Source organism: Pleurodeles waltl, chromosome 9 (genome assembly GCF_031143425.1).
Source record: "Pleurodeles waltl isolate 20211129_DDA chromosome 9, aPleWal1.hap1.20221129, whole genome shotgun sequence".
Classification (NCBI taxonomy): domain Eukaryota; kingdom Metazoa; phylum Chordata; class Amphibia; order Caudata; family Salamandridae; genus Pleurodeles; species Pleurodeles waltl.
This window is the reverse complement of record NC_090448.1, coordinates 994,299,997-994,322,513: the sequence shown is the minus strand read 5'-3', so window position 1 is coordinate 994,322,513 and position 22,517 is coordinate 994,299,997. Positions and strand designations below refer to the sequence as shown.

At 45.1% G+C, this 22,517-nt stretch overlaps 1 protein-coding gene across 12 annotated transcripts in view; it reads right to left on the bottom strand.

Annotated features, from left to right (window-relative positions):
• Positions 1-22,517, bottom strand: part of KTN1 (kinectin 1) — a 653,615-nt gene that overhangs the window by 387,747 nt on the left and 243,351 nt on the right. For all 12 annotated transcript variants that reach the window (XM_069208520.1, XM_069208523.1, XM_069208524.1 and 9 more), the window contains exons 14-15: positions 11,464-11,554; positions 10,382-10,450 (exon numbers count right to left, since the gene is read on the bottom strand). In XM_069208520.1, the coding sequence (XP_069064621.1) occupies positions 10,382-10,450; positions 11,464-11,554 (160 nt within the window). The remainder of the gene's footprint in view (positions 1-10,381; positions 10,451-11,463; positions 11,555-22,517) is intronic.

Here is a 22,517-nt window from a genome sequence, read left to right as displayed (position 1 = left end):
TACGGTTTCACAGGTGTGGGTCCCACTGTATGTCATCTGCTTAGATTCCTAATGGACTAGAGCTGTGTGACATAGGTATGTTGACATTACTATTTCAAGAACATTTTGTCACTGTAATTGCAAATACACTATTTCGAAATCACAGACAGACTCCAGATCATTTTGTGCTTTAGGTGTGTTTATTTAAATGCAAAATAATTGGAGGGGGAAGTTAAATGGTGAGGAGTGATGGCGGAGGAGTGTCCATGGCAGAGTCCAGCCTATTAGTCTCACAGGTGCATTGCCCATCTGGGCATATGAAGTGGAGCTGGGGCAGTTTAATTATGGACAGGGTGACAAAGTGGGACAGTGGTATGACAATCAGGGTGGTCTAATTTCTTGGCGATGGGTCTTGGCATCGTGCTCTGTCTTGTTCCTGGATCTCAGGGACTGTTTGCGGGGTGGTTCTCCCTCTGAAGGGGGTGGGGTGCTGGTGTGGTGGTCCTGTGGCCAGGCATCCTGTCCACTAGCGCCAGCGGAGGTGGTGGGCAGTTCATCGTCCATGCTAGTGCCACAGTGTCCCTCCTGGTGTTTAGTACTTCCTTCAGCACCCCTACGATGGTGCCTTGGGTGGAGCAGATGGTTCTGAGTTCCTCCCTGAAGCCCAAATACTGTTCCTCATGCATGCGCTGGGTCTCCTGAAACTTGGCCAGGACCGTTGCCATCGTCTCCTGGGAGTGGTGGTATGCTCCCATGATGGAGGAGAGGGCCTCGTGGAGAGTGGGTTCCCTTGGCCTGTCCGCCCCCTGTCGCACGGCAGCCCTCCAAGTTCCCCTGTGTTCCTGTGCCTCCGTCCCCTGGACCGTGTGCCCACTGCCACTGCTCCCAGGTCCCTGTTGTTGTTGGGGTGGACACAGCTGATTGACGTGTCCTGGGGACGGAGGTATGGGCCCGCTGGGTGGGTGCTGTGCTGGTGTTTTCAGGAGGGGGGGGAAGGTCTGTGGTGGCCTGTGCCAGTGTGAAGGGAACAGACTGTTCCGAGGCCCACAATGGTCCGGGCTGGTCATCTAGATCCAGTTGGACAGAGGTGGTGCCATCACTGTGGGCCTCTTCTGTGGGTGGAGTGGACATGTCTGGACCCTCCTGTCTGGTGACGTTGGGTAGTGGTCCTGCAGGGGTGGAAAGGCATGATTATTGCATCTGTGTGTGTAATGGTGTGCAATGGGTGGGTGACCGTGTACCCCAGTGCTGGCATTCCTGTGTGGGAGCTTGTGTGATGATGGTTTAGGGGGTTGTATGGGTATGTGCAGTGGGCATACTTTAGTGATGGGTGTCCATGCGTCGTTGTTGCATACAGGGCTTGGTGTTGGGTTGTGTGGTTTGTGATATTGGTACATTTGTGAGGAGTTGGAGTGATAGGGGTGAGGGTGGGGGTATGTGATAGCATGCATATAGGGTGGGGGATGTAATAGTTAAGATTTGACTTACCAGAGTCCATTCCTCCACCAACTCCTGCCAGGCCCTCAGGATGCAGAATCGCCAAGACCTGCTCCTCCCATGTTGTTAGTTGTGGGGGAGGAGGTGGGGGTCCGCCGCCAGTCCGCTGAACCGCCAGGTGGTGTCTTGAGACCACAGAACGCACCTTCCCCCGTAGGTCGTTCCACCTTTTCCTGATGTCCTCCCGATTTCTTGGGTGTTGTCCCACTGCGTTGACCCGGTCGACTTTTCTTCGCCATAGTTCCATCTTCCTTGTAATTGAGGTGTGCTGCACCTGTGCTCCGAATAGCTGTGGCTGTACCCGGACGATTTCCTCCACCATGACCCTGAGCTCCTCTTCCGAGAACCTGGGGTGTCTTTGCCGTGCCATGGGGTGGTGTAGGTGATGTGTGGGGTGGAGTGTGTGGTGATAAGTGTGGTGATATGTAGTGGTGTGTTGTGCGTGGAAGTTGTGTGGGTGATCGTGTTGTGTACCTGTGGATGCTAGTTTGTTGATGGTGGTGTCTCTCTCTGGCCTTCGTTCATGAATTTTGGTCGTAGGGTTTTGTGGGTGATGTGGGTGTGTGTTTTATATTGTATTAGGTGTGTGGGAGTGGTGTGTGTATGTGTATCAGGTGTGTGTATTTGGAATTGTCCAATGTGGCTGTGTTTTGTAAGAGTGTGTGTATTTTGAGCGTGGCGGTGTGTACCGCCAATGGAATACCGCGGTTGAAAGACCGCCGCGTGGATTCGTGTGTCGTGATAGTGTGGGCGTATTTCTGTTGCCGTGACGGTGGAGGTTTTGTTTTCGCCAGTTTATCACTGGCCTTTGGTGTGGCGGACTTGTGTGGGTGTCTGAATTTTGGCAGATTCCGGGCAGTGGGTCATAATGACCGTGGCGGATTTCCGCGGCCGCTATGGTGTGTTGGCGGTCTTCTGCACGGCGGTAAGCGCCTTTTACCGCCAATGTTGTAATGACCCCCAAAGTCTTTTCCAAAATTTACTATATTTTTGCTCCAGCGTGCCCACCTCGGGCTATCAATTTGAAGTTTCTCATGTTTCGAACAGGGACACCATTCTGCAAGCTGTTCAGAAACAGGGTGACCCACCGTTTGAAAATCACACGATTTGCATCTTCGCTATCTACAGCCAACCTGTTCAGCAACTGAGACAAACCTTTGGTGGTGGTTAAGCAGAAACTGAAAGCCATGGGCCTCACTTATATATTGCTCTACCCCGCAAAACTGAAGGTGCTGCATGAGGGCCATTCTCATTTCTTCACTAGCCCGGAAGACGTGGGACTGGCTGGAGGTGCGTAGAGAGGGTCGTCCCCCTGGACTGGGATTCGGAACTCCTGCGGCTTGGTCGCAAAAAAAAAAAATATATATTTTTTTTCTTTTTTTTAAACACCGTAATTGGATGCCACGGCATACGAAGGCTCGGTACCGATGCCAATGGGCCTCTGACACACGCGTTGTGGTGCGCCAGGATGGCACGCTGGAAGTGGAAAATCAGAGGCGGGAAGGAAAGGAAGCCAGGGTTCTTGTGGAGACGGTTACTTCGGCTTCATCACTGGATAGTGGCTCAGAGGTGGTGGAGGAGACATAGGACCTTGAAATCCAACAGCCTCCCCACCACCACCTTAGCCCATGAGAAGGAGTTCTGTCTGACATCTGATACTTCGCCAGACCTGGATTGACAAGGATGGAAGATATGTAGGATTGAAAAGAAGGTTGGGATGACGTCTATCACACTAGTCAGCATATATGTGCCTCCAAGTCACCAGTACTAAAACAGGTGGCAGCCATTTTCCTACAGGCAGACTCCACCCTCCACATAGTGGGTGGCGATTTCAACAACGTCATGGCCCCTGATTTGGATAGATCAGAAGTGGCTCGGTTGCCCTCAAAGATCACCTCCAGATCACCACCCGACAGTCAGGGACTATTCTTTCTTTTCTGGTCCGCACAAGGTTACAGATTTTGACAATATTTTTAGCTCCAGGGGAAGAGGTGTCTGGGGTGGACAGAGCAGAATACCTCTTGCGCATTCACTGGAGACTTAATGCATTCTAAAGGCATTCACCACTGTTCATTGGCCCTTTCTCGATCAGACCCTGCAGAAATTCAGCTCTGGCCCCAACTATATGTGATGGATTTCCCTGCTATACCAAGATTTCACTGAGAAATGGCATCCTATCATCTGGCTTCCCAATTAGAAGGGGCAACCAACAAGGATGCCCACTGTCTCTCTTAACTGCCCTTACCATAGAACCTTTGGCTGCTATGATTCATACTTGTCCTGACATCGATGGGTCCAAATCTCTAACTCTGACGGAGCTGCAAAGAAAGTCTCGCTGTACGCAGACCACATACTCCCCTATGTCACCAAGTCGGCTATTACGATCCCGGCAGTCTTGCAATTGTTTGAGACCCTCGGTGCTCACTCGTGTTACCATATCAATTGGGGCAAATCGGTTCTCTGTCATCCCTATGGCCCACTTGATTTGACTGCTCTTTCCCAGGCTCTTCAGGTGACAAGTGATGGCTTCTGCTACTTGGACATCTATGTCACTCCCCACAGAGAAGTGTGTCTGAGCAGATATCTGGGCCGGCTGTTGCAGGGGTGGTGCATGCTGCCCCTTACCTTGCTGGGGAAGGCAGCAGTTTTCAAAATGATTACCCTCCCCAAGCTGCTATACATCCTACAAAACAATTACTACCGGATCCTGGGGGCAAATTGTGCTAACTTTGTTGGTGGATTGAGGGCCTCGCTGTGGGGCTGCGGACACCACAGGATAGCGTTAGCGCTTGCAACACTTCAGCATAACCCTTAAAAAGGCGGGATCACCCTCACAGACATGCAGAGCTATTACTGGACAGCCCATATGGTGGCCATTAACGACTAGCTGTTTACACCGCTGGCTCATTCTATCGACTAGAGAGGGTGCAGTTTGCCACCCAGTCCTGTCTCTACTACCTCTATGGCGAATAGGGATATGACGGTTTGCAACTAGCGATGCAGGTGGTCCTGGACGACTGGCACCAGGCCACCAGATGTATCGGCAGGGGTGGATAACACCAGTATAGTAGCAATGTCGATTTGGAAGGCTAACTGGATATGCAAACAGGGCAAACTCCAGGGCTTTGTGGCTTGTGATTTGTCAGGAATCTCCTGAACAGGAGATTTAGTGGAAGAGGGCACCTTGATGCCCTTTTTGTCCTTACAGAGGGGTATATTCCATGCACCAGGATCACTATCTCAAGTATGCCCAATTATGGGATGGCTGGCAAGCGGAGATTTTGGGAGACCTGGACCTACTCAAATTTGCTCCTTTGGAGGGAAGATTGCTCCTTTATCTGCTGTCGCAGAATGTCTTCTCTCTCATCTGTAAGATGCTAAAAAACAATATACCAGACACACTGACTAATTTGAGGGCCAGGTGGGAGGTGGACGTGGGACAGTTAGAAGATGTTGACTGGGAGGCGGCCCTGATCCATCCAAGAGAAGTGGTTATAAAATCATGGCTGCTTCTGATCCAGCTTAAAATATTGCAGCGGGTTTACAATGACAGGGACTGCCTCCATCAAATGGGGGCAGCCTCCCTGGCCTGCTTACGCCGTGGAGATGCTAGGGGTACTTTTATACACACGATTTTGTGTTGCTCAGAGATTCAGGTGCATTGGTCACGGGCGGCGCAAGAGCTTGGGTGGGTGTTGGGTGCAGTCATCCCCCTTGACCCTAAATGCCTTCTGCTGTTTTTTTTTTTGGGAGATGTGGATGCTCGTAGAATGCAGCTTCTTTTCTAGAATCTAGGATTGGTGGTGGCTAAACGAGAAGTGGCTCGCCACTGGGGTGCATTGGAGGTCCCTACCATGATCGACTGGAAATCGGGGGTGGATCTCTATATGGCTATCGAAAAAATCACTTACAAGTTTCGGGCTGCCCTCTTACATTCTTCAATGTTTGGGGAGGGTGGATCAAACACTACAATCTGTGCCCTCTGGGCAACGCACTAACTCCCTCACTATAATCCTGCTTCTTGGGGTATACTGTGATGCTGTTCTCACTTCACATCGTGGGCTATTCATCTTGATACTTAAACTCTTTTTGCCAGATGCTTAATTTTTGTTAAAGATGCTATGCATGAGCTTACCTCCTCTCTTTAGTTTAATTTCTTATGAAGTGTTGTTTTATTACCATATAAACTTAAAAATATTTCCAAAAAAACTCTTACACTACTATGCATTTGCATCTGCCCATTGTCTCACTTCATAATCTGCACTCATTAGAATGTTCTGAAGTCTTTCCGGCCAAGGAAATCCCTCTTCGTAGATTTGCTTTGGGCAGGACTTTGCTCATGGATCAACAATATTGTTACTATATTCACAAAGTGCTAATCTATTTTACGCTATATAATGAAGGTACTGGTTTTACTGGCATAGATTGGGATGGTCTTCAGACTGCAATCTGCGGGCAATTTAAACTTCCCCAGACAGTGGAATATTTTAACCACGCAGGAAGTTGCTCATCTTTGGCATTCGATTCTTGCTTTAGAACCAGAGCATTGCTTACTAATGTAGGACAAGGCTCCTGCTGCACATTAAGGCAAAGTATACAAACTGCTTGTTACAATTAGAATGCTTCTAAAAACATGGAAAATGGCTGCTGGGGCACACCACTGTCAATGTTGGATTACAATGAGAGGAATCTCTTGAGAAAGGGCGCAGCCTATAAAGGGGGAAGGAAAACAGAGAGGCAATTCAGTGTAGTTAACTGAACTAAAACTAAAATTAATTTTAGCTTCTTATGTGCAAGTAGGGAGCTGGGGACACCTTTTATAAAATGCTAAAAATAAATCTAGATACACTGTGGGACGGATGGATAGTTTTTTGGCCAGAGTGGGGCTGCCTAAGTCACAGAAGGACGTAATGCAGGAATTGGAGGAAGACCTCACATTGGAAGAAGTGGGTGCAGTCATTAAGGCACTTAGTAGCTCCAGGGCTCCGGGAGGAGATGGGTTCTCAGCAGAGTTCTATCACGCCTTCTCTTCTGTTCTCAAGAAAAACTGCTGGAGGTCTACAGAGAGGCGAAGGAGAAGAGTCTTCTCCCATCTACAATGCAAGAGGGGATAGTGTGATGCTGAAACCTGAAGGGGACCCCACTGTCCCTTCTGCTTACAGATACCTCATTATGTTCAATACAGATCTTAAAGTTCTGTGCAAAATATTGGCAGCCAGGCTGCATGGAGTGGTTCTGAAGCTAATCTATGAGGATCAATGTGGCTTCATGGGGGCACGTAGCACCACTCATAACCTCCATAGGTTGACCCATGTACTATATTACGCCTTGGATGGAGATAGGGAGATGGCTTTCATCTCCTTTGATCTTGAAAATGCGTCTAATACACTGGAGTGGGCCTATCAATGGCAGTCTTGTGTGGCATGGGGTTTGGCCCCAACTTCTATGTCTGGATTCAACTTCTGTATACTGACCATTCTATATGTGTCAGGGTGGGTGGTGAGCTTTCTGAAGCCTGGCCAGTGGAGAAGGGCATCCAACAGGGGTGCCCTCTCTTACCGCTTTTATTCGCCTTAGCAATTGAACCCCTTACATTGCTGCTACAAGCAGTGCTCGAACGTTGGGGGATCAAAGAGGGAGACGCTATCCATATCATTTCCTTATATGCTGATGATGCGCTGGTGTATGTGCAAGTGCCTGGAGAGTCGTTTCCTATCCTGGAACACCTACTGGGGTCCTTTGGCGAGATATCCGGTCTTAGGATTAATGACTGCAAGTCACTCTTATTCCCCTTAGCTGGCTTAATAGGGAGACAGTTGTATCAACTGCTGGATGTGGGTCACCAATGGGAGCTGGAGGGTTTTCGATACATCGGGTTATGCACACAGAGGCCCGGCATCAATGCCAAGACGTGGAAAGGCCATTGATGGAGTTAGAGAACTCCATTAAATTCTGGAATAAGCTTCCTTTCTTAGTGATGGGACAGGCAGCTGTGGCTAATATAGTTTTCCTCCCGCGCTGCCTGCGTCTCACCTCATTTAGAATTCTGTTTCCATTGCAGACTTTTTTTTTTTTGCTAAGTGGATAGCTTATTGGGGAATCTCCTGTGAGCTGGTAAGCGCAACAGGGTGGCGCTGACAAAGCTTAAGAAGTACTTCGAGGATGGGGGATTAGCGATCGCAGACATACAGTTCTTCTATTATGCTGCACACTTGCCGCATGCCGCTAGATGGCTCGCAGAATCTGAGAATTGGGAGAAACAGCTTCTGGGGAACAAAGTTGGTGGCAACACTTTACCTCAGCTGTTGATGTAGCGGGGTGCAGGTCGTACCACCTGGCTCTGTATCTAATTCGAAAAATGACAGCACTCTTGGAGAAAGTTGTTACAAGGTTCTTCATTGGGATCCCTTTAGCAGGGAACAGCATTTGTGGGATCCGAATCCCTTTCAGAATAATGATATAGCCATGTATCTGGAACAATGGGGTGGTGTCTGGTAGCGTGTTATAAATACCCGGGAGATACCTTAATTACATTTCCAGATGCTCAGGACTCCTTAGGGGATGGACCGGGCCACTTCTTACATTATGCTAAATTGGAGTGTGTCGCGAAGGAGCTCTAGGCGGACTTCCTGGCAGCGCCTCAGCCCTCTGGGTGCTTGAAGGTCTTATTGGGTGGGGGGAGAGGGACATCACCTAATTACCCTCTTTTCAAAGCCCTTAGAGGGAACATGCAACCCCAACAATTCCAAGCACATGGGGCCTGGGAAAGAGACTTGGGACTGTCCATTTTGAATTTGGATTGGGCGAAAGCAATGGGCCTTGTGCATACTGTGTCTTGCAACAACAGATTTAAGCTGCTGCATTTCCTATATATCTCCCAACAGTCTGAATAAGACAGAACCCGCGAAGAGAACTAGGTGTGAGCGCTGTGGTGCAATTGGGGGCCACTTTCCTTCATCTAGCATGGGAATGCGAAAAAGTCATGGATTATTGGGGACAGGTAGTGCCATGCATAGAGACGGCCACCAGGATTGAAATACTACTGACACCTCTAGCCTGCTTACAGGGAGTGGTGGTGCGCCTTAGAGGACGCAAAATCAGACACAAGCTTACTCAGTTGGCCCTATTATTAGTGAAGAGACGGGTGGTCACTGGGTGGCTGGGTGCAAGGGCTCCCCTGTTGAACTACTGGTTGAGAGACCTCTTGGAACTGGTGTGTCAGAAGAACACCATATGAGAGTATTTTGTACCGATGAAGGGGCAGCAGATGCAATAATGATGTGGGCCCAATTGTTGGGCATGTTCAGGATGAGAATGATTCGAGATTAAAGAGTGGATCTGAGCTAGAGGGCTGACTGTGTGCAGGGCTCATACTCATGTTCATTTTTTGATAACCAAGTGAGTAGCTGTGATTCCATGTATAATGGTTGTCCAGTAGTCTTGGTTGTATACACGAAGTGCTTTGATTTTGACTGGGATAGTAGATGTTTATGTCTGGGAAAACTGTATAAAGCTAGACTATTGCGGTTTCTGCTTGGTAATTGCCGTTGAAATGTGTATGACGCTATCAAATCACACTGTTTTTTCATGATTTACACTTTGTATAAAATCAATCAAATCCCGATAAAAATCAAATCTAGACAAGAAGGTGCATACACAGGCAAAAATAGCAAAATATATTCCAGTCCGGAGTAGTTGGAAGGCAAAGGGAATTTAAGATAAGTGCACTGGGTCTAACCAAGATAGCAAAGAATACAACCAGCTGCACAGAGGAGTGAGCATTAAAGAGCAGCCTTAAGATTTCTAACTTCTTTTTTTTCAATTCATACAGTTTCTTTCACACAAAACTGAAATTACATGTGCACAAATCTGATCAGTGGGTAAAAATCTGCTGATCCTGATTTATAGAATAATTAGTGTCAGCGGTGTAACCAAAGGCTTAAATGGCCAGAATGTGTATCTGCACATGCCAAATGTCAACACAAACTTGCACGTTTCAGCGTATTTTAAAATATTTTGCAGGCCCCTTGCTTTCCTAAAAATGTATGAACATTTATGGATGAAAAAGGGAAGAGTGCCTTCACAGGATAGAGCAGAACAGGGTACACTGCCACAGACCTAATGCATTTGTAGGAGAAAGGCATCCTCTATGGACACCTGGTGTAGAAAATTCACTCATACTTGGACAACTAGGAGCATGTCTGGATATCTACTTTTTTGGGGTAAATCTAAGCCTTTGAAACATCACAAAAAGATGCATAATGCAACACAGAGTATACCTGTAGGTATATGCTGTGTGGAAGTGGGTCGTTTTTTTATTTTGTGAAGTTCTGGTCATTAAAAAAAAAAAAAAGTTTTTATACTGCTACTGTATGTTGCAGTAACTGAAATGCTCTGCGCAGGAAAAAGTTGGGCGTCTATGTGAGGTTTTTCCTTCTGGATGACACTAAAAATAGAAATTTCTGTCACCGTACTCAGCCTAACATCTTGTTGATTATTTGGTTCTAATAATACATTCTGTTTGAGCACAGGGCAATAGGTGACTTGGGAAAATAAGGGCGTCATCTACTGAAAAAAGTTTAAAACTGGAATCTGGGCTAGCGTATGTCTCAACAGACATGGAATCATGTGTCATCTTTGGAATATTCTACAACACTCGCAGAACGGATGTGCCACAGTAAGTGGCCATCTAAACTTTAAAACCACGCCATGCTCAGAGGCCACCAGTAAGCAAGACAGAGTGTGGACATGTGCAGTGTATTTTACTATGGTACAATCAGGTTGTAAACAACAACCCATTTTACAAACAAAAGCAATTTCAGCAGTTAAATCACACCTTTCCAAATTGCACTTTTTGGGAAGTTACTGAGCTGGAGTGAAACGACAGCACATTATCGCTTCTTACCTGCTCATTTTTCAGAACCTGAATTTGTTGAAACTCAGATTTGAGTGATGCATTCTCTCTCTGAAGCACCTACAACAAAGTAAAGAGTGTTAATTAAACTGATGTGTTACATCGATCCTACTGTAAGGGTGTGTGCTGGACTGTAAACCCAAAGCATCATAGTATAACAGTTGCAACAAAGAATGAGTGAACCTACTATTCTTACACAGTGAGCACCCAATTCCTTAAAGACTAGTTGTTAGAAACAATGGCGAGTTAGAAACATTGTAGAAATTCAATGTTAATATATCAGCTTTTTTTTTTTATTTCTCCAAGTATACAGGTACAACACAGGCTAAATTAAATATGAACTGCGGTAAATAGCAGTATGATTTACTGTGAGGTATAAAAGCACCTAGAAAATAAATTACAACGCTTTCCAACTCATCACTTGCTGAAGAAAAAGGTTGGTCTATAAATAGCATTTACATTTTAACATTCTACTCTTCAAAATTGTAGGTCGGTGGGCTAGGGAGCTGAACACACTTTGGTAGCAGAGACTGAATTTGGGTACAAGATTACAAAGCAGCTTCTTACATCTCATGTTGGTATTGCTTCAAAGTTTTAGTCCTTGCTGTCTCCGAAGCCAGGACTAAGGGCTAAACTACCTGCAGTGGTAAAGTACAATATCGGAAGTAGAGCAGTGTGTGGATGAAGAATAATTCTCTGGAAATAAAAGAACTACTGGACTAGCTATATTTCGAAGCCTTTCACCATGGACAGCTTGAAGAGATCATAGTGGATTCAAATACTAACCTGGGTTACTGAAGAGAATATCTGGTCAATGAGTTGCGATTTCTACTTGCAAACTACATACATTTTCACTTAGCGACAAACGTACTTATTGCTAATCATTCGCCATGTGTATCGGAAATTGTTAATTGAAACAATACTGCGCAGCTGACTGCTGTGACTTGACCACCAAGGATGTAACACCACATTGTGAATCAAAGCTTAGTAAAACCACATCTTTGCCCCATATAATAGGAACTGGGAGCTTCCAGTTCCAGTAACATTGGCACACTATTAACAAGTTGCCATACCTTGAGTTCTTCTTCACGGTTTGTTAAATGGACATGCTCAAATGCCAGAGACTCTTCTGTCTTTTTTATCTGTTTATCTTTTTCAGCAATCCTTAAAAAGAACAAATCATACAAAAAATGTCACACTTTAATTTGCAAAGAAAGCAATACAACGAGCAGCACAGTTTAAGGACATTTGCTACTAAATTTTACAGTAGGAAAAATTAAAGGTTTTCATCACCATTCAAAAACGTTTTTATTGGCCTAAATTAACATAGCCAAGCTGCTTTCATGCATGACAGAAAGTAGATGTTACCCTTCCTTGCAGTCAACCTGTGGAAATACCTTAACATCACAAAGAGGAATGCTTCTGAATGCAGGGGGTGTGTTTCCAAACACTGAAGTGTGTTCCTTCACTTCTTCGAGTGTTTGCCTATACTAATTAAACTTCCAGATCAAAGCTTCCTGCAGGGAAATTACACCCTTTGCTTGTCTCATGAGTATTTTAGCACAGTCATATAGTGGCACTGCATGTCCCTTCACCCTGCTAGCATCACACAAAATTAGATCATGTGACAACTGACCATGATGACATGTTGCATAGTTACAGTTTGTGTATAAGTCATATTAGAAGGTTTCTTTCTCACAAATATATGATAAGGTAGGAGCGTTCAATGGAAGACAGTTGGGGGAAATAGCACTGAGGTTGCCAGAGGTTGTAAACTTGTACTGAGGTGAAATAAAGTACATATTTCTTCCATCATGTGTCCCTCCAATTATTTTTAAAACTGGTGTTGAGGATAGGACCTGTGATGGCAAGGAGATGATTGCACGCGGAAACGCAACGACCCCTTCAAGTTACATTATGTGTAAGTAATGGTCGTCATTTAAATTGGATGGGCAGCATTTTCAGCTCCTGTATTAGTTGTCTCTACTACTAGCAGCTGTCTACTAACTCCCTGTGAAAGAAATAAAGCCTTTCAAATTTAACTATATATTGTTCAAGTGTGCGCTATGGAATTCATATGCGGGCAGTGCACGCATGATAATCTGTTCCTGTGACAAAGGATTGTCACGACCGCATGGAAGTGGGAGGAAGGTTTACTTGTGTCTTCATTGCGTTTTTGCTGCGCTGTTTACAATGGTGAACCATGCCACGATCATGGAGCGCCAGTACACACTATTTCAGAAGTTTTACTGGAACATGGGATCATGTGCTGTTGATGAAACTGAAGACATCTTTCCTCTACCACAGGTTCTTTATGTTAAATATGAGAAAATTATGTGAAAACAAAAAGAGGACTGGAGTTGAGATAGAAAGCAACAAAAATAGTCAGAAGACGAATGAGATCAATTTTAACCCCTTCGCTGCCAGGCCTTTTCCCCTCAGGTGCCTAACCTTTTTTTGGTTATTTGGGGTAGTTCGCACTTAGGCACTCAAAATGTTTTATACATATAAGCTACCCGTGCCAAATTTGCGTTCTTTATTTCCAACATCCTAGGAATTCTAGACTTACCCAGAGTTTTTGGATTCCCCTGGAGGAGACCAATAAATTAGCCCAAATAAAGCTAAAATTTAGTTTTAAAAAAATAAATGGAAAAAAATGCTGCAGAAGGAGGCATGTGTTTTTTTCCCCTGAAAATGGCATCAAAAAAGGGTTTGCGGTGCTAAAATCACGATCTTCCCAGCTTTCAGGAAAGTTCTGGAATCTGAGAGGAGCCACAAACTCTCTTCTACCCACTGTTCCCACAAGTCTCCCGATAAAAATGGTACCTCACTTGTGTGGGTAGGCCTAGTGGCCACGACAGGAAATGCCCCAAAACACAACATGGACACATCACATTTTCCCAAAGAAAATTGATCTGTTTTTTAGCAAGGTGCCTAGCTGTGGATTGTGGCTTCTAGCTCAACCAGCACCTAGGAAAACCTAGCAAACATATACATTTTTGAAAACTAGACACTTTAGGAAATTCAGAATGGGGTGACATGTGGGGCTCTTACCATACTCTGTTACCAAGAATCCTTTCCAAACCTCAAAATGTGGTAAAAGAAAAAAATGTCTTCACATTTCGGTGATAGAAAGTTCTGGAATCTGAGCGGAGCCACACATTTCCTTCCACCCAGCATTTCCCCAAGTCTCCCGATAAAAATGGTGCCTCACTTGTGAGGGTAAGCCTAGTGCCCGCAACAGGAAACGACCAAAACATAACATGGACATATAACATTTTTACATTGAAAACTGACGTGTTTTTTTTTCCAAAGTGCCTAGCTGTGGATTTTGGTTTCTATCTCAAACCTACCAAACCTGTGCATTTTTAAGAACTAGACACCTAGGGAAACCCAGGATGGGGTAACTTGTGGCACTCTCACCAGGTTCGGTTACCCAGAATCCTTTGCGAACCTCAAAATGTGGCAAAAAAAACACTTTTTCCTCACATTTTGGTGCTGCAAAGTTCTGGAATTACGGCATACTTGCTTCTATCCAGCATTCCCCCCACATCTCCCAATAAAAAAGGTAACTCACTTGTGTGGGTAGGCCTAGTGCACGTGACATGAAATGCCCCAAAACACTATGTGGACACATTCAAATTATCAATTACAAAACTACGGTTTTTTTTTGGGGTGGGAGGGGGGGGGAGCACCTGCGTTTTGGTCCTGGGATCAGCAGCTATCTAGGGAAACCTACCAAACCCAGACATTTCTGAAAACTAGACACCCGAGGGAGTCCAGGGAGGTGTGACTTGCGTGAATCCCCCAGTGTTTTCTTACTCAGAATCCTCAGCAAACCTCAAATTTAGCTTAAAAAAATATAATCAAGTTTTCCCCACATTTCTGTGTGGGATCACTGCACCAGCACACATTTCCTACCACCCAATGTTCCCCTCAGTCTCCAGATAAATAGGATACTTCACTTGTCTAGGTGGGCCAAGTGCCTGTGACAGGGAAGAGCCAAAAACATATCGAAATTAAGGAGTAACCAGAGCAGGTCCAACATTGCTGGGTGGTAGGAATTTTGTGGAAGATTCCATCACAAAAATGTGTGATTTCAAGCAAAGTTGGAGGTTTGCAGGGCATTGTGGGTAAGACAATGTAAACTGTAAAACTGTAAACAATGGTGTGGGGTGCAAGTGAAGCACAACACCCTGGACTCACCTAGATGTTTAGTTTTCAGATGTATCTAGGTCTTGTAGAATTTTCTAGATAGCAGCGTACCAAAGCCCAAAAAGTACAGCCCTCACAATTCCAAGTTGGACGATTGAGAGTTAGTCAAGCTCTCATGGCCCAAATGTAAAATCAAAACCCAAAATAATCAAATGCCCTCTTGCTAGCCGCTGGGATAAGATCTTTTAGTTTGCGGGGGGCGAGCTGAAAGACTCTTACCCCCTTCAGATAGGGTGGGAGCATAATTATGACAATACTGGTTGGTATGCACCACCTGACTATTTTTTATTTTTAAAATTCCCTGGCATCTAGTAGGCTTTCTGCCCCCCGGGGAATGGATCGAGGGTAATTTCCCCATCTGCCCACCGGTGGGCAGAAGAACTTTGTCCCCATTTATTTGGGGTGGGGTTATGGCCTCTTTTTGAAAACAAAATCTTCCCTGGTGTCTATCGGGATTTCCGCCCCCCTTTGGGGCAGATGGGCCTTACAAAAATAGGCCAATCTGTCCCCAAGGGGGGGCAGAAATGGCCAACAGTAATGTGTCCCCATGGGGAGTGACCCTTGCCCAAGGGGCTGCCCCCCCCAAAACTGAACACACACAGACAAATCCCTGGTGCCCAAGTGGCTTTTGCCCTCCTTGGGGGGAGATGGGCCTAATAATAGTGACCTAAGATAAAATTGCCCCCCACGGGAGCGACCCTTGCCTAATGGGTCACCCCCCCAATCAGTAAAAAAAAAAAAAAACTATATATATACCCAGTGTACATTAGTCGCTGCAGATTCACATGCTGTGCACATCCCGCCATCTGGTGTTGGGCTCGGAGTGTTACAAGTTGTTTTTCTTCGAAGAAGTCTTTGAGTCACAAGATCGAGGGACTCCTCCCATTTCGGCTCCAATGCGCATGGGCGTCGACTCCATCTTAGATTGTTTTCCCCGCAGAGGGTGAGGTAGGAGTTGTGTATTATAGTAATAGTGCCCATGCAATGGAGTAAATACGTATGTACATAATGTAGTTTAAAGTGATATATTTACAAATTTACAAATGTTCAAGATCAACTTCTGAACAGCTACAGGCTACCGGGGAGGCGGGTGAGCGCATGTGAATCTGCAGCGACTAATGCCACGAACAGATGTACACTGGGTAGGTGACATTTTCCGTTCAATGGCATGTGTAGCTGCAGATACACATGCTGTGCATAGACTATTAAGCAGTTATCTCCCCAAAAGCGGTGGTTCAGCCTGTAGGAGTTGAGGTTGTTTGAAACAATGTTCGTAGTACTGCTTGGCCTACTGTGGCTTGTTGTACCGTTAACACATCTACACAGTAGTGTTTGGTAAATGTATGAGGCGTAGACCATGTGGCTGCCTTACATATTTCGGTCATTGGAATATTTCCTAGAAAGGCCATGGTAGCACCTTTCTTTCTAGTTGAGTGTGCCTTTGGTGTAATAGGCAGTTCTCTTTTTGCTTTAAGATAACAAGTTTGAATGCACTTAACTATCCATCTAGCAATGCCTTGTTTAGAAATTGGATTTCCTGTATGGGGTTTTTGGAAAGCAATAAATAATTGTTTTGTCTTCCGAATTAGTTTCGTTCTGTCAATGTAGTACATTAACACTCTTTTGATGTCTAATGTATGTAGTGCTCTTTCAGCTACAGAATCTGGCTGTGTAAAGAACACTGGAAGTTCTACTGTTTGATTTAAGTGGAATGGTGATATGACTTTTGGTAAGAATTTAGGATTCGTTCGTAAGACTACTTTATGCTTGTGTATCTGAACAAATGGTTCTTGTATGGTAAATGCTTGTATCTCACTTACTCTTCTTCGAGATGTGAAAGCAATTAGAAATGCAACTTTCCATGTTAAATATTGCATTTCACATGAGTGCATAGGTTCGAAAGGTGGACCCATAAGGCGAGTTAAGGCGATATTGAGGTTCCATGAAGGAACTGGTGGTGTTCTTGGTGGTATAATTCTCTTCAGGCCTTCCATAAATGCTTTAATGACTGGTATCCTAAATAAAGAAGTTGAGTGTGTAATTTGCAGATAAGCTGAAATTGCGGTTAGATGTATTTTAATGGATGAAAAAGCTAGCTTTGACTTTTGCAAATGTAGTAAGTAGCTTACAATGTCTTTAGCAGATGCGTGTAATGGTTGGATTTGATTATTGTGGCAATAATAAACAAATCTCTTCCACTTATTTGCATAGCAATGTCTAGTGGTTGGTTTCCTAGCTTGTTTTATGACCTCCATACATTCCTGTGTAAGGTCTAAGTGTCCGAATTCTAAGATTTCAGGAGCCAAATTGCTAGATTCAGCGATGCTGGATTTGGGTGTCTGATCTGTTTGTGTTGAGTCAACAGATCTGGTTTGTTTGGTAGTTTGACATGAGGCACCACTGAGAGGTCTAATAGTGTTGTGTACCAAGGTTGTCTTGCCCAAGTTGGTGCTATTAGTATGAGTTTGAGTTTGTTTTGACTCAATTTGTTTACTAGATATGGAAGGAGTGGGAGAGGGGGAAAAGCGTATGCAAATATCCCTGACCAACTCATCCATAACGCATTGCCCTGAGACTGATCTTGTGGGTATCTGGATGCGAAGTTTTGGCATTTTGCGTTTTCTTTTGTTGCAAATAAGTCTATTTGTGGTGTTCCCCATCTCTGGAAGTAAGAGTTTAGTATTTCGGGGTGAATCACCCATTCGTGGATCTGTTGGTGATCCCGAGAAAGATTGTCTGCTAACTGATTCTGAATCCCCTGGAATAAACTGTGCTATTAGGCGAATGTGGTTGTGAATCGCCCAATGCCTTATTCTTTGTGCTAGGAGACATAACTGAGTTGAGTGTGTTCCTCCCTGTTTGTTCAGATAATACATCGTTGTCATGTTGTCTGTTTTGACAAGGATGTGTTTGTGGCTTATTATAGGTTGAAATGCTTTTAGCGCTAGAAATACTGCCAGTAGTTCTAAGTGATTTATGTGAAATTGTCTTTGCTGAGTGTCCCATTGTCCCTTGATGCTGTGTTGATTGAGATGAGCTCCCCACCCTATCATGGAGGCCTCCGTAGTTATTACGTATTGAGGCACTGGGTCTTGGAAAGGCCGCCCTTGGTTTAAATTTATGCTGTTCCACCATAGAAGCGAGGTGTATGTTTGGCAGTCTATCAACACTAGATCTAGAAGTTGACCCTGTGCCTGTGACCATTGTGATGCTAGGCACTGTTGTAAGAGCCGCATGTACAATCTGGCGTTTGGGACAATGGCTATGCAGGAGGACATCATGCCTAGTAGTTTCATTACCAAATTGACCTGTATTCTTTGTTTTGGATACATGACCTGTATTACCTTGTGAAATGCTTGTACCCTTTGTGGACTTGGAGTGGCAACCCCTTTTGTTGTGTCGATTGTCGCCCCTAAGTACTGCTGTGTTTGGCACGGCTGAATGTGCGACTTTGTGTAGTTGAGTGAGAAACCTAGTTTGTGGAGGGTCTCGATAACGTACCTTGTGTGTTGTGAACACTGTTTTTGCGTGTTGGTTTTGATTAACCAATCGTCTAGGTATGGGAAGACGTGTATTTGCTGTCTTCTGATATGCGCCGCTACCACTGCCAGGCATTTTGTAAAAACTCTTGGCGCAGTTGTTATCCCAAATGGCAACACTTTGAATTGGTAATGTACCCCTTGGAATACAAACCTTAGGTACTTTCTGTGTGAAGGATGTATCGGTATATGGAAGTATGCATCCTTTAGGTCTAGTGTTGTCATGTAGTCTTGCTGTTTGATCAATGGGATTACATCCTGTAACGTCACCATGTGAAAGTGATCTGATTTGATGTAGGTATTTAACGTTCCGAGATCTAATATAGGTCTTAGAGTTTTGTCCTTTTTGGGTATGAGAAAGTACAGAGAGTAAACTCCTGTTCCTTTCTGATGAATTGGTACTAATTCTATTGCTTGTTTTTGTAACTACGCTTGGACCTCTATTTGTAGAAGATCCATGTGTTGCTTTGACATATTGTGTGTTTTCGGTGGGACATTTGGTGGGAAATTGAGAAATTCTATGCAATAACCATGCTGGATAATTGCTAAGACCCAAGTATCTGTTGTTATCTCCTCCCATTGTTTGTAGAACTTGGTTAGTCTCCCCCCCACAGGTGTTATATGTTGGGGATTTGTGACGTGTAAGTCACTGCTTGCTTTGTGGAGTTTTGGGACTTTGGAATTTTCCTCTACTTTTTTGGAACTGTCCCCCTCTATATTGTCCCCGAAAACTTCCCCGCTGATATTGGCTTTGATAAGTGGGCCTTGTTTGTGAGGTTGTGGGTTCTGTGCTTGGTCCTCGAAACCCCCCTCGAAACTGGGTCTTTCGAAATGTGCCTCTGCTCTGTGGGGAGTAGAGTGCGCCCATGGCTTTGGCTGTATCTGTGTCTTTTTTAAGCTTTTCGATGGCAGTGTCCACCTCCGGCCCAAACAACTGTTGTCCGTTAAATGGCATATTCAGCACGGCTTGTTGTATTTCCGGCTTGAATCCTGATGTACGCAGCCATGCATGTCTCCTTATTGTCACTGCTGTGTTTACAGTTCTAGCAGCTGTATCTGCTGCATCTATTGCTGACCGTATCTGATTGTTTGAGATACTCTGTCCTTCTTCCACTACTTGCTGTGCTCTCTTTTGGAACTCCTTGAGCAAATGTTCTATAAAGTGTTGCATTTCGTCCCAATGAGCTCTATCGTATCTGGCCAACAAAGCCTGTGAGTTTGCAATACGCCACTGGTTTGCTGCCTGTGCCGCCACTCTTTTTCCTGCCGCGTCAAATTTACGGCTCTCTATCTGGAGGTGGTACATCTCCTGAAGTGTGTGAGTTCGCCCTCTTGCGAGCTGCCCCTACTACTACTGAGTCCGGTGTTAGTTGTTGTGTGATGTACACGGGGTCAGTTGGTGGCGGTTTATATTTTTTCTCCACTCTTGGAGTAATGGCCCTTCCTTTTACAGGCTCCTCAAACACTTGTTTGGAGTGCTTTAACATTCCAGGTAGCATGGGGAGACTCTGGTACTGGCTGTGTGTGGACGACAGTGTATTGAATAGAAAGTCGTCTTCAATTGGCTCTGAATGTAGGCTGACATTATGAAACGCCGCTGCCCTAGACACCACCTGCGCGTAAGCTGTACTATCTTCTAGTGGTGACGGTCTAGCTGGATAACAGTCAGGACTATTATCTGACACTGGCGCATCATAAAGATCCCACGAGTCTGGATCTTCCTGACTCATCCCTGTCTGAGTCGGGGATTGCATCATTGGTGGAGTGGCTATCGGTGATGGTTGCGGAGAGCGTTGTGGGGACGGTGGCGGGCTTACTTGTTTAGCCACCTTTGCCTGTGGCTGCTTGTCTTTCTCCTGGAAGGCAAGTTTGCGTTTCATTTTAATAGGAGGGAGAGTGCTGATCTTCTCCATTTCTTTTTGGATGTGGAGCCTTCTTTGGGTGTAGTCTGGCTCCATTGCCTCTAGTTCCTGTCCAAATCTGTGTGTTTTCATTTGTGAGGACAGTCCTTGTTCCTCTGTGCAGGAACTTGATTTCGGTTCCGAGGCCGGATGTTTCGGTATCGAAACCTTTTCGGCTGCTTTTTCGGTTCCAACAAAACCTTTTTTATTTTTGGCGTCGTGGTCTCTCGGTGCCGACTTATTTCGGTTCCGCTGTCTCGGTACCGAACTTGCTCGGAGCCGCTGTCTCGGGTCCGAGATTGCTGAGTGGCGGTATCTCGACCGGAGTCGGATGACTTAGACACCAGCGTGCCCTTTTTCAGTGCTGATGATCGGTCACCTATTTTTTGGGTTAAGCCATGGCCTGTTGGCGGTGGCGTCCCCTGGGCTTTAGTGGTCTTTTCGTGAGTTTTATGTTTCGACGTCTTACTCACGGTTTTCGGCGTTTCTTCTGGTTCAAGCTCGTCCGAGTCCGACTCCTGGATGGAGAAAGTTTCTTCTTCCTCCTCGAAACGCCCTTGTCCTGTCGGCGCCGACGCCATCTGCAGTCTTCTCGCTCTTCGGTCCCTTAATGTCTTTCTGGACCAAAACGCTCGACAGGCTTCACAAGTATCTTCCTTGTGCTCTGGAGACAAACACAAGTTACAGACCAGATGCTGATCTGTATACGGATACTTGTTATGACATTTTGGGCAGAAGCGGAATGGGGTCCGTTCCATCAGCCTTGAAGAGACACGTGGCCGGGCCGACCAGGCCCCGACGGAGGATCGAAAAAACCCCGAAGGGCCACCGGAGCTCTTCAAAAATCGGTGTTGATCTGTTATAACTAACCCAATACCGAACGCAAACAATACCGACAATTTTTCCGAGATTCTAACTAACTTTCCGACCCGATACTCGGAGCGAAAAGGAACACGTCCGAACCCGATGGCGGAAAAAAAACAATCTAAGATGGAGTCATCGCCCATGCGCAATGGAGCCGAAATGGGAGGAGTCCCTCGATCTCGTGACTCGAAAAGACTTCTTCGAAGAAAAACAACTTGTAACACTCCGAGCCCAACACCAGATGGCGGGATGTGCACAGCATGTGTATCTGCAGCGACACGTCATCAAACATATATATATATATATATATATATATATATATATATGGAAAATGTCACTTACCCAGTGTACATCTGTTCGTGGCATGAAACGCTGCAGATTCACATGCTGTGCATATCCCGCCATCTAGTGTTGGGCTCGGAGTGTTACAAGTTGTTTTTCTTCGAAGAAGTCTTTTCGAGTCACGAGATCGAGGGACTCCTCCCATTTCGGCTCCATTGCGCATGGGCGTCGACTCCATCTTAGATTGTTTTCCCCGCAGAGGGTGAGGTAGGAGTTGTGTATATAGTAATAGTGCCCCTGCAATGGAGTAAGTATGTATGTACATAATGTGACTAACAGTGATATATTTACAAATTTACAAATGTACAAGTTTAATCTTTGTAAACTTAGAACGGCTACAGGCTCCAGGGGAGGTGGGAGGGCGCATGTGAATCTGCAGCGTCTCATGCCACGAACAGATGTACACTGGGTAAGTGACATTTTCCGTTCGATGGCATGTGTAGCTGCAGATACACATGCTGTGCTTAGACTAGTAAGCAGTTATCTCCCCAAAAAGCGGTGGTTTAGCCTGTAGGAGTTGAAGTTGTTTGAAATAATGTTCTTAATACTGCTTGTCCTACTGCGGCTTGTTGTGTTGTTAACACATCCACGCAGTAATGTTTAGTAAATGTATGAGGCGTAGACCATGTGGCTGCCTTACAGATTTCTGTCATTGGTATATTTCCTAGAAAGGCCATGGTGGCGCCTTTCTTTCTAGTGGAGTGTGCCTTTGGTGTAATAGGCAGTTCTCTCTTTGCTTTTATATAACAGGTTTGAATACACTTAACTATCCATCTGGCAATGCCTTGTTTGGATATTGGATTCCCTGCATGAGGTTTTTGGAAAGCTACAAACAATTGTTTTGCAAATTTGTTTGGTTCTAGCAATGTAATACATTAGTGCTCTTTTTATGTCTAATGTATGTAATGCTCTTTCAGCTACAGAGTCTGGTTCTGGAAAGAACACTGGGAGTTCCACTGTTTGATTTAAGTGGAACGGTGATATGACTTTTGGCAAAAATTTGGGATTTGTGCGTAGAACCACTTTATGTTTGTGTATTTGTATAAAGGGTTCTTGTATGGTAAAGGCTTGTATTTCACTTACTCTTCTGAGAGATGTGATGCCTATTAGGAAGGCTACTTTCCAGGTTAAGTATTTTATCTCACAAGAGTGCATGGGTTCAAATGGTGGGCCCATGAGTCGTGTTAATACAATATTGAGGTTCCAAGAAGGAACTGGTGGTGTTCTTGGTGGAATGATCCTTTTTAGACCCTCCATAAATGCTTT